This window comes from Gobius niger, assembly GCF_951799975.1.
Source record: "Gobius niger genome assembly, chromosome: 16".
NCBI lineage: Eukaryota > Metazoa > Chordata > Actinopteri > Gobiiformes > Gobiidae > Gobius > Gobius niger.
In genome coordinates this window covers 29,798,137-29,810,834 of record NC_136867.1, presented here as the reverse complement: position 1 = coordinate 29,810,834, position 12,698 = coordinate 29,798,137, and the positions used below count along the sequence as shown (strand labels likewise).

Here is a 12,698-nt window from a genome sequence, read left to right as displayed (position 1 = left end):
TTAAAGACAGAAATCAGCAGATTCCATTGCCTTGTTTTAATGTTTGTGCAGCTTTGAGGAAACTTCTGCTTCAGATCTAAACTGAAACGTCCAAACCTTCCTCTGCTCCTCAGACTCTGACGCTCGGCCCGCGATCCCTCCGCCTGCAGTCCCAGAGGAGACCCCCAGGGAGCGCTCTCGAGGCAGCGTCCTGCGCAGGCTCTTCAGGAAGTGACGCCTCCCGCGGACACACGGGGGCGCTGTGGCAAATGGAATCACACGGAGATCACACTTTTACTGTTGTTTAAAAATCACTTTATTTCTGTATGATTTTAAAAACTTAAACTGGAAACTAAACACAGAATCATAACAATGTCCTTTGTATTTCACGCACTTTGACGATTGTTTGTCGACTCATTAAATGAACTGAGCCAAAAATAAATACACAATGTCATTAAAAAGCAATAAACTGGATTCAAACTGACATTAAATCGACATGTGTTGAAACATCATGACTTTCTCCACTCTTTTTTCTGCATGAGTTCATTAACTGAGCACAAGCTTTCCATCATGTTATTCTGTCACTCCCTCATTAAAAACATGGCTGAAGTGTTGCCTTGGCACATTCACGTATTTCTGAGTAATCTGTAAAAACTCTGATGGCGGCCATTTTAGGGATAGGTTTGCCTGAGTCCTCCTAGGAACGCCCCCACCTCCTGGAGACGCCCCCGAGCCGAGTGACCAACCACTGCTCCTCAGCAGAGCCCCCTCCCCACTGATGCCACAGACAGCGTGTGGAGGGGGCGTGTCTAAAGGCTCAGAGGTTCTTAAAGAGACAGAGGCCTATTTCAAGACATTCACTGCAGCCATTTTGAGAGAGACATTTTATACAAGGCAGTTTAGCCCCATTAGTCAGGAATTAGATATGGATAAAGCCACTTGTCCATTGCCGGGTCGTGGGGGCAGCTGTTGGAGCCCCCATAGTGCCTCCTGCAGGTGGTGGGTCCACAGAAGGACGGCCTCATGGTTCTCAGGCCTGTCCCACCTGAACCGAGCACATTTTCTCCAGTTTGGCTTTACCCAAGTCCAAAAGCTTCTGGAAAAAAGCTGTGAAAATAGCGACAAAACTGAGACGAAAACAATGATGGAAATGTGACAAAAAAGTGAGAAAACATTGACAAAAATTTGATTAAAAAATGACGAAAAAATGACAAAAAATGTGACAAAATGTTGCAACAAAATGACATAAAATTTACAAAAATGTGACAAAAATGTGATAAAAAATGACAAAAAAAAGACAAAAATGTTGCAAAAATACGATGAAAATTTGACAAAAAAAGACAAAAAAAATTCAAAAAAAATGACAAAAAATCACAAAAAAATCACAAAAAAATGACAAAAATTGACAAAAAAATGACAAAAAAGTGACAAAAATGTGATTAAAAATGACCAAAAAAATTACAAAAAAGTGACAAAATGTTGCAAAAAAATCCAAAAATATGATGAAAATTTTACAAAAAATGACAAAAAATGACAAAAACTTGACAAAAACTTGACAAAAACTTGACAAAAAAATTTTCAAAAACTTGATAAAAAAGTTACAAAAATGAGTTGAATACCCAACAAAAAAAATGATGGAAAAAAAATGTGATGACGTGAGGAAAAAGATCCTCTCGGTTCAGGCGGGAGTTAAGAGGTTAAAGAGACAGAGGCCGATTTCAAGACATTCACTACAGCCATTTTGAGAGAGACATTTTATACAAGGCAGTTATTCTAATTTACTGCATTTACAGACCAACAGAAGGTTTGTCATCATTGTAGTGAGATATAGACGGTGCTGTGGGACTGAAAAAAGCAGAACACCCCCTCTTTAACATTTCTTATATCTATTTTTATATTATCCATTTCACCGAAGCACATTTCTAGTTTGTAAAACTTTTCACTGAGAATAGAAATAAACATTGTGATCCTGAACTGCCTGTTGTTGCTTCACGTGGACAGAATCAGAATCAGGATTATGTTCCGGCTCCAAACAAACCTCACACATTCGTTATGTTTTAAATGAACCACTTTCAGACTGTCAGTGTCACATCGGGCTGCACCGACCCAGAGCGACCACCAGGTGGCAGCAGGTTTACAGCATATTTATACAACAGAAGCTTAACCTCTTAACTCCCACCTGAACATGTTTTCTCCAAATTCTCACAATCTAAAAGCTTCTTCAAAACAGAGGCAAGAAATGAGAAGAAAATGAGGATGAAAAGTGACAAAAATTATGGAAAAAAGGGACAAAAATCCAGCAGAAAAATGACAAAAATCCAACAAAAAAAATGACGAAAATCCAGCAAAAAAATGACAAAAATCCAACAAAAAAAATGACGAAAATCCAGCAGAAAAATGACAAAAATCCAACAAAAAAAATGACGAAAATCCAGCAGAAAAATGACAAAAATCCAACAAAAAAATTGACAAAAATCCAACAAAAAAAAAAATGACAAAAATCCAACAAAAAAATTGACGAAAATCCAGCAGAAAAATGACAAAAATCCAACAAAAAAAATGACGAAAATCCAGCAAAAAAATGACAAAAATCCAACAAATAAAAGACAAAAATCCAACAAATAAAAGACAAAAATCCAGCAAAAAAAAGACAAAAATCCAGCAAAAAAGTGACAAAAATCAGGGCCGGACTGGCCATATGTCCTGTATTCTGGAAGAGCACAGAAGGGCCACTGACTCTGGGGCCACCAGTCCCGCCTTAACCGAGCTTTACCCAAATCTAAAAGCTAAAAAGAAATGCATAAAAATAGTGAGAAAAAGAGGACGAAGAAACTACAAAAATGACGTGACGAAAAGTTTCCGTCACTTTTGTAGGTCTTAGCTTTCAAATGAGGCGTTACAGTGTTGATCTCCAGTCGAGAAGCTTTTAGATTTGGGTAAAGCCCAGTATAAAAAAACATGAATCTAAAAGGAATTCCGTGGAGTATGGTGTGCCACAAGGTTCCATTTTTTGACCATTATTATTTATTGATTGACTGCGGAATTCTTCCGCAGTCAATCAATAAATAATAAGTCAGTTATTGGTTTTCATGTTCTTTATTATTATTCCTCTTCCATCTTTTTCCCGATTTTATGCAGCTTTCAGCACCTTCATGCTTTGTGCAATTTATGCAATTTATGCAAAATGTTCCGCATGCTGCTATTACTTTTGTGACTTTTGGAAATTTGATAAAAAATTGACGAAAAAATGACAAATGTGACAAAAATGTGATAAAAATTTGACCAAAAAAATGACATAAAGTTACAAAAAAGAGTTGAATACCCAACAAAAAAATGATGGGAAAAAAAAATCTGATGACGTGAGGAAAAAGATCCTCTGGGTTCAGGCGGGAGTTAAGAGGTTAAGGTCTTTGCAGGTCTTAGCTTTCAAATGAGGCGTCACACTGGCCTAAGGTGAGCTCCAGTCAAGAAGCGTTTTGATTTGGGTAAAGCCAAACTGGATGAAATGGGATCCGTTCAGGCGGGAGTTAAGAAGTTAATAATCCAGTGAATGAAGCGGCTGTACCTGCAGTGCCCGCCCTGGCCACACAGAGGCGCTGTTGCTCCACAGATCTCCCTGAGGTCTGTGTCCTCTGGCTGCAGTTCCCGCTGCGTCCACACGGCGGCGCCTCGTTCACACGCGGCGCCGGAGGTGAACCAACAGCTGCTCATCAAACGCTCACAGCTCCTTCAAAACAAGCAGTGTGTGAGCACAAAAGAGTACTGCTGTTACTGCGGAACACTGACAAGTACTGCAGAGAAATACTGCCAAGTACTGCACGGGTACTGCAGAGAAATACTGCCAAGTACTGCACGAGTACTGCAGAGAAATACTTCAAAATACTTCAAAATACTGCGGCGACAGCTGCTCATCAAACGCTCACAGCTCCTTCAAAACAAGCAGTGTGTGAGCACAAAAGAGTACTGCTGTTACTGCGGAATACTGCCAAGTACTGCAGAGAAATACTGCCAAGTACTGCACGGGTACTGCAGAGAAATACTTCAAAATACTGCACGGGTACTGCAGAGAAATACTTCAAAATACTTCAAAATACTGCGGCGACAGCTGCTCATCAAACGCTCACAGCTCCTTCAAAACAAGAACAGTGTGAGCGGCACGACCGAGGCTCCACCGACACCAGGGCCCCGTGATTACTGCAAATACTACACAAATACTGCACTCAAATACTGCACTCAAATACCTGCAGCCAAGTACTGCGCTGGAATACCACAAAGTACAACAGAAGTACAAAAAAAAACACCCAGTGTGAGCGGCACAAAAGAGGCTCCACCGACACCCCCGTGATTACTGCAAATACTACACAAATACTGCACAAATACTGCACTCAAATACTACACAGATACTGCACTGACATACCTGCTGTCACCAAGTACTGTGCTGGAAAGTACAACAGAAGTACAAACAAAACCACCACAGTGTGAGCGGCACAAAAGAGACAGAACTGTAATGATGGAGGTACTACAAATACTGCACAAATACTGCACACATACTACACAAATACTGCACAAATACTGCACAAATACTGCACAGATACTGCACAGATACTGCATAAATACTGCAGGGAAAAACTGAAAAAATGCTATTCTGACACAATACTGCACTGAAATATTACAAATACTGCACATTTGTTAAAGTAAAAGACTCAGAGCTGCAGTTTTTACATAAGTAATCATAAAGTATTACACAAATGCAGCAGTAAAATACACAAGAAAAGTACAGCATGTTTACTGCAGTAACATAGTAAAAACTGCACCTCACAAATACTGCACTGAAATACCTCAAAATACAAATACTGCAAACTCAACACACACACATACTGCATGTTTACGTTCTGGTAGTTTGGCTTTACCCAAATCCAAACATCTGGCTGTTGAGCCAGGCCCTTCAGGGCGGAGCCTGCGGAGTCACAGGGCCAGGTCCAGTCGACTGAACATTCATATACAAGGCCACGGGGAAGTTGTGTATTTACGATGAACAGAAGTAACATTCAGGCCCGGGTTCAGAGGCGTTGTTCTGTTCCCGCGGTGACGGCGAGGGGGGGGCGGGGTCACACGGCGACCTCTGACCTCCGGCCTGTAGGAAGTGACCGGCTCCGGATCAAAGCCGGAGTTTAGACAAATCCCACCACGTTCCACCTGATCAGTGACGTCATGTTCATGCCCCCCCCCCTCCCCCCCCCCCCTGTAATCCTAATATGGTCATTTCCTTTAACTCCACACATTTAAACCTGACCCTGGACGTTTGACGTGAAAAGGAAGATCCAGGACAGACGACTGACTTTAGGAAACGTTGGCGTGTTCTGTCGTTCACGTGGGATCGAGTCTTTGCGTGGACCATGTTTTCTCGCCGCCGCCGTCGAGGGGAAGCTCCTCCCCCAAAGCCGAGGAAATTCTGGAGTTCTGGAGGTTCTGCTGAGGCTGAGAAGCTATTATATTTTTGTTTGAATTTTTGTTGAATTTTTGTCAAAGTTTTGTCAAAGTTTTGTCAAAGTTTTGTCACATTTTTGTCACATTTTTGTCACATTTTTTTGAATTTTTGTTAAATTTTTGTTAAATTTTTGTTGAATTTTTGTTGAATTTTTGTTGAATTTTTGTTGAATTTTTGTCAAAGTTTTGTCAAAGTTTTGTCACATTTTTGTCACATTTTTTTGAATTTTTGTTAAATTTTTGTTAAATTTTTGTTAAATTTTTGTTAAATTTTTGTTAAATTTTTGTTGAATTTTTGTCACATTTTTGTCAAAGTTTTGTCAAAGTTTTGTCACATTTTTGTCAAAGTTTTGTCACATTTTTGTCAAAGTTTTGTCACATTTTTGTTGAATTTTTGTTAAATTTTTGTTAAATTATTGTTGAATTTTTGTTGAATTTTTGTTAAATTTTTGTTGAATTTTTGTCACATTTTTGTTGAATTTTTGTTGAATTTTTGTTGAATTTTTGTTGAATTTTTGTCAAAGTTTTGTCAAAGTTTTGTCACATTTTTGTCACATTTTTTTGAATTTTTGTTAAATTTTTGTTAAATTTTTGTTAAATTTTTGTTAAATTTTTGTTAAATTTTTGTTGAATTTTTGTCACATTTTTGTCAAAGTTTTGTCACATTTTTGTCAAAGTTTTGTCAAAGTTTTGTCACATTTTTGTTGAATTTTTGTTAAATTTTTGTTAAATTATTGTTGAATTTTTGTTGAATTTTTGTTAAATTTTTGTTGAATTTTTGTCACATTTTTGTTGAATTTTTGTTGAATTTTTGTTGAATTTTTGTTGAATTTTTGTTGAATTTGTGTCACTTTTTTGTCACTTTTTGGTTGGATTTTTGTCTCCTCCCCCGTGGCTGTGATCCCCCAAAGCCGAGGAAATCCCCCTCATGTCTCATCTGGACCAAAGCAGCAACTCGGCCCGGGACGACCCACACTTTACAAACCACAGAGTTCTGGAGGATCTGCTGAGGCTGAGAAGGTTCGGACGAGACGAGACGAGACGAGACGAGACGAGACGAGCTTCCAGTCACAGAGTCAGAGAAATGAACTTGAAATCAAAGAAAGCCATCAGGAAATAAGACGTTTTTTTAGACTTTTATTTGGAGAAAAACCCGTCACTGTAAAACCGAACAGGAGAAAACGCTCAGAGGTTAAACTTCAGACAGAAAAGAATCAATCTGGTTTAAAAGAGTTTAGGCTGAAAGAAAAGTCAAAGGAACGAGGTTTAAATGAGACAAAAAAGTCAAAAGCTCAAAGGAAAGAAAAATCCTTCTTGTTCCGTCGGTGAGAAAATCCAAACCATCTGAAACCAGCACAAAGTCTGATGATGCAGGTGTTTGTGTCGTTTTGATCAAAGATACGACCGTTTTCCCAGCGAGTCACATTTAAAGGCTCTGGTGGGGTCTTGTGTTGTGTCCAAACTCTTCCCTAACTTCCTAATGAGCGACTGAACTGAACTGAACTGAACCGAACCGAACCGAACCGAACCAAAAAGCTCCAGTAGGGGGCGGTGCTGAAAAGCTAATGATCCTCAGTGAGTCTGAAAAAGCCTGAACTCATGAGCAGCTTCAACAAATGCTGATGTTTCTTCAACAATTTAGTCGTGATCAGAGACGGCAGAGCCGCGGTCTGAGCCAGGACTAAACCAGGACTAAACCAGGACTAAACCAGGACTAAACCAGGACTAAACCAGGACTAAACCAGGACTAAACCAGGACTAAACCAGGACTAAACCAGCTTTAGCTTTAGCTTTAGCTTTACATTTACCTTTAGCTTTACATTTACCTTTAGCTTTACATTTACCTTTAGCTTTACATTTAGCTTTAGCTTTACCTTTACCTTTAGCTTTACATTTAGCTTTAGCTTTACCTTTACCTTTAGCTTTACATTTAGCTTTACATTTAGCTTTAGCTTTACATTTAGCTTTACATTTAGCTTTAGCTTTACATTTAGCTTTAGCTTTACCTTTACCTTTAGCTTTACATTTAGCTTTACATTTAGCTTTACATTTAGCTTTAGCTTTACATTTAGCTTTAGCTTTACCTTTACCTTTAGCTTTACATTTAGCTTTACCTTTAGCTTTACCTTTAGCTTTAGCTTTAGCTTTACCTTTACCTTTAGCTTTACCTTTAGCTTTACCTTTACCTTTAGCTTTAGCTTTAGCTTTACCTTTACCTTTACCTTTACCTTTAGCTTTAGCTTTAGCTTTACCTTTACCTTTACCTTTACCTTTAGCTTTAGCTTTACCTTAACCTTTACCTTTAGCTTTAGCTTTAGCTTTACCTTTAGCTTTACCTTTACCTTTACCTTTACCTTTACCTTTAGCTTTAGCTTTACCTTTACCTTTACCTTTACCTTTACCTTTAGCTTTAGCTTTACCTTTACCTTTACCTTTAGCTTTACCTTTACCTTTACCTTTACCTTTACCTTTACCTTTAGCTTTACCTTTACCTTTACCTTTACCTTTACCTTTACCTTTACCTTTAGCTTTACCTTTACCTTTACCTTTACCTTTACCTTTAGCTTTACCTTTACCTTTACCTTTACCTTTACCTTTAGCTTTAGCTTTACCTTTACCTTTACCTTTACCTTTAGCTTTAGCTTTACCTTTAGCTTTAGCTTTAGCTTTAGCTTTAGCTTCAGCCTCAGAGCCTGAAGTTACTGCTGTTGTTTCTAAACTCCAGATCAGAGATTGTTTGTGATAAAGTGAGCGCTCGCTCTGCTTTAGCCGTGTTTGGATCAGTTTCTGTGAATGATCAGAGACAGAGTGAGGCTCTCACTGTGGAACAGATCTGTGACTTTGTGGATCAGCTCAGTGAGTTTATAAAAGTTTATCTGGAGAAAAACTGTCCTGATGTGGATCTGTCTCTGAGCTCAGGGGGAATAATGTCCCAACTCTGTTTTTATCAACGCTGAAGTGGGAATTCTGCCCAAAAAAAGTTCTCTGTGACTTAAGGATCGTCTGTTTTATCGTCGATCAGAGATTTTTACTGAGAATCGACTCATTTTGAAGCCGTTTTGATGAAACTGAAACATGTTTATGAAGTCATGTCTGTGAAGATCTGGGATGTTGGAAATGTGTGAGGACGGATGTTCTTTTGAACCTTCATGGCATTGGTTTGGGTGTGTGGGCGGAGCCTTGGGGGCGGAGCCTCAGGGCGGAGCCTGGTACCTCAGGGCCAGGTGGGCTCGGTCGTCGGCTGATTGAGTTTTTTGACCGTGTGATCCAACATTGAATCTGGAATCTGCCTCATCCTTATTAAAACACCCAGAACTTCATCCGTACGTTTGGACTTTGAGTTTCTTCATTTTCATCCTGGACACGAGTCGAGCTTCAGCCGCGCCCGGAACCTGAACGAACACAAGAACCACGAACACAAGAACCACCAGCCCGACAACACGAGTCGAGCTTCAGCCGCGCCCGGAACCCGAGCGAACACAAGAACCACCAGCCTTGACAACACGAGTCGAGCTTCAGCCGCGCCCGGAACCCGAGCGAACACAAGAACCACCAGCCTTGACAACACGAGTCGAGCTTCAGCCGCGCCCGGAACCCGAACGAACACAAGAACCACGAACACAAGAACCACCGGCCCGACAACACGAGTCGAGCTTCAGCCGCGCCCGGAACCCGAAGGAACACAAGAACCACCAGCCCGACAACACGAGTCAAAGCTAAACGCCCGGAACCCGAGCGAACACAAGAACCACCAGCCCGACAACACGAGTCGAGCTTCAGCCGCGCCCGGAACCCGAACGAACACAAGAACCACGAACACAAGAACCACCAGCCCGCCAACACGAGTCAGAGCTTCAGCCACGCCCGGAACCAGAACGAACACAAGAACCACGAACACAAGAACCACCGGCCCGACCACACGAGTCGAGCTTCAGCCGAGCCCGGAACCCGAAGGAACACAAGAACCACCAGCCCGACAACACAGGTCGAGCTTCAGCCGCGCCCGGAACCCGAGCGAACACAAGAACCACGAACACAAGAACCACCAGCCCGACAACAGGAGTCAAAGCTTCAGCCGAGCCCGGAACCTGAAGGAACACGAGAACCACCAGCCCGACAACACGAGTCAAAGCTTCAGCCGCGCCCGGAACCCGAGCGAACACAAGAACCACCGGCCCCGACAACACGAGTCGAGCTTCAGCCGCGCCCGGAACCAGAACGAACACAAGAACCACGAACACAAGAACCACCAGCCCGACAACACGAGTCGAGCTTCAGCCGAGCCCGGAACCCGAACGAACACAAGAACCACCAGCCCGACAACACGAGTCAGAGCTTCAGCCGAGCCCGGAACCCGAACGAACACAAGAACCACCAGCCCGACAACACGAGTCAAAGCTTCAGCCGCGCCCGGAACCCGAAGGAACACAAGAACCACCAGCCCGACAACACGAGTCGATCTTCAGCCGAGCCCGGAACCCGAGCGAACACAAGAACCACCAGCCCGACAACACGAGTCGAGCTTCAGCCGAGCCCGGAACCCGAAGGAACACAAGAACCACCAGCCCGACAACACGAGTCGAGCTTCAGCCGAGCCCGGAACCCGAAGGAACACAAGAACCACCAGCCCGACAACACGAGTCGAGCTTCAGCCGAGCCCGGAACCCGAGCGAACACGAGAACCACCAGCCCGACAACACGAGTCAAAGCTTCAGCCGCGCCCGGAACCCGAAGGAACACAAGAACCACCAGCCCGACAACACGAGTCAAAGCTTCAGCCGCGCCCGGAACCAGAACGAACACAAGAACCACCAGCCCGACAACACGAGTCAAAGCTTCAGCCGCGCCCGGAACCCGAGCGAACACAAGAACCACCAGCCCGACAACACGAGTCAAAGCTAAACGCCCGGAACCCGAGCGAACACAAGAACCACCGGCCCGACAACACGAGTCGAGCTTCAGCCGCGCCCGGAACCAGAACGAACACAAGAACCACCGGCCCGACAACACGAGTCGAGCTTCAGCCGAGCCCAGAACCCGAACGAACACAAGAACCACCGGCCCGACAACACGAGTCGAGCTTCAGCCGCGCCCGGAACCCGAGCGAACACAAGAACCACCAGCCCGACAACACGAGTCGAGCTTCAGCCGCGCCCGGAACCCGAGCGAACACAAGAACCACCAGCCCGACAACACGAGTCAAAGCTAAACGCCCGGAACCCGAGCGAACACAAGAACCACCGGCCCGACAACACGAGTCGAGCTTCAGCCGCGCCCGGAACCAGAACGAACACAAGAACCACCGGCCCGACAACACGAGTCGAGCTTCAGCCGAGCCCAGAACCCGAACGAACACAAGAACCACCGGCCCGACAACACGAGTCGAGCTTCAGCCGCGCCCGGAACCCGAACGAACACAAGAACCACCGGCCCGACAACACGAGTCGAGCTTCAGCCGCGCCCGGAACCCGAGCGAACACAAGAACCACCAGCCCGACAACACGAGTCGAGCTTCAGCCGCGCCCGGAACCCGAGCGAACACAAGAACCACCAGCCCGACAACACGAGTCAAAGCTTCAGCCGAGCCCGGAACCCGAAGGAACACAAGAACCACCAGCCCGACAACACGAGTCAAAGCTTCAGCCGAGCCCGGAACCCGAAGGAACACAAGAACCACCAGCCCGACAACACGAGTCAAAGCTTCAGCCGCGCCCGGAACCAGAACGAACACAAGAACCACCAGCCCGACAACACGAGTCAAAGCTTCAGCCGCGCCCGGAACCCGAGCGAACACAAGAACCACCAGCCCGACAACACGAGTCAAAGCTTCAGCCGAGCCCAGAACCAGAACGAACACAAGAACCACCAGCCCGACAACACGAGTCGAGCTTCAGCCGCGCCCGGAACCCGAACGAACACAAGAACCACGAACACAAGAACCACCAGCCCGACAACACGAGTCAGAGCTTCAGCCACGCCCGGAACCAGAACGAACACAAGAACCACGAACACAAGAACCACCGGCCCGACCACACGAGTCGAGCTTCAGCCGAGCCCGGAACCCGAACGTACACAAGAACCACCAGCCCGACAACACGAGTCGAGCTTCAGCCGAGCCCGGAACCCGAAGGAACACAAGAACCACCGGCCCGACAACACGAGTCGAGCTTCAGCCGCGCCCGGAACCAGAACGAACACAAGAACCACGAACACAAGAACCACCAGCCCGACAACACGAGTCTGTTTGTTAGATTAGATTTGTCCGTTTAGAGCAGGCATGATTTTGACTCAAACCAGAGCTCAAATGCCTTAAAGTACTTTAGAAATATAATATAAAAATACTGTCAATTCCTTAAAATGTCTCAGCAGAGCACCCTTAGGCCATAATCCTGAAAGAATAATCATCTAAAGCAGGGGTCGGTAAATTTGTGTCACGGAGGCCGATTTTCTTCATTGCCAAAACTCTCAATTGTTGCCCAAAGTAAAGCACCTTTTTCTACAAATATAAGTTTTGCACATATATTATGATCTAATGGGTGTTTTGCTGGGAATTGTGATAATATCGACAGTATTTTCCACATTGTAGAGTCACGTATTTAGTGTCTGATTTATGAATAAGTGTGTCTTCAAAATTCTCTTGGCCTGACGTTGCCTTCCCCTGATGTAAAGGAAGAAATGACTTGAATCTGCTTGAATTAAGAGATTAAATCTAAAGTTTGAGTGGATTTGGTTTGGCCTTAAAGCAGATTAAACCTGTTCTTGCCGATGGAACAAGCACGGTTTGTCAAGTTTTTCTTAAATCAGATTATTTTGTATAATTTCAAGTGATAAATAAATATTTTTTACAGTAAAAGTTAATGTGTTTGATTTCCAGTGGGATTTCTCTTTGTTCCATTTGCATTGGTGTTTTTATCTGATCTTAGATTAGTTCAAAAACCTTTATTCAAGTGATTTTAAGTCATTGATCTGATTTACGATGGACGTTTTCCCAGTATATATGATGTAAAACACTGGCTTATGTAGAAAGTGATGCTTTACTTCAGGTCCGGCTCTTGGTCTTTTGACGATGAAGAAAACCGGCTCCACCGGGAGAACTGGCCGACCCTGGTTTGACGATTTAAATGAAAAAGTGCCTTAAATATACAGAGAGAGATTGTGAGTTTTCTGTCTGGAGTTTTTAACGTGTAATATCAAAAAGAGCCGGTCGTTCAGTCTTTTGAACGGCTCTTTGG

At 43.8% G+C, this 12,698-nt stretch overlaps 1 protein-coding gene across 1 annotated transcript in view; it reads left to right on the top strand.

Moving 5' to 3' along the window:
* Window positions 1–11,736, top strand: part of sptbn5 (spectrin, beta, non-erythrocytic 5) — a gene marked incomplete at both ends in the record, with an annotated part of 151,887 nt that extends 140,151 nt beyond the window's left edge. The window contains 5 exons of the mRNA XM_079574317.1: window positions 114–210; window positions 3,622–3,767; window positions 6,378–6,486; window positions 8,780–11,159; window positions 11,236–11,736. Of these exons, the coding sequence (XP_079430443.1) occupies window positions 114–210; window positions 3,622–3,767; window positions 6,378–6,486; window positions 8,780–11,159; window positions 11,236–11,736 (3,233 nt within the window). The remainder of the gene's footprint in view (window positions 1–113; window positions 211–3,621; window positions 3,768–6,377; window positions 6,487–8,779; window positions 11,160–11,235) is intronic.
* Window positions 11,737–12,698: the final 962 nt, after the last annotated feature.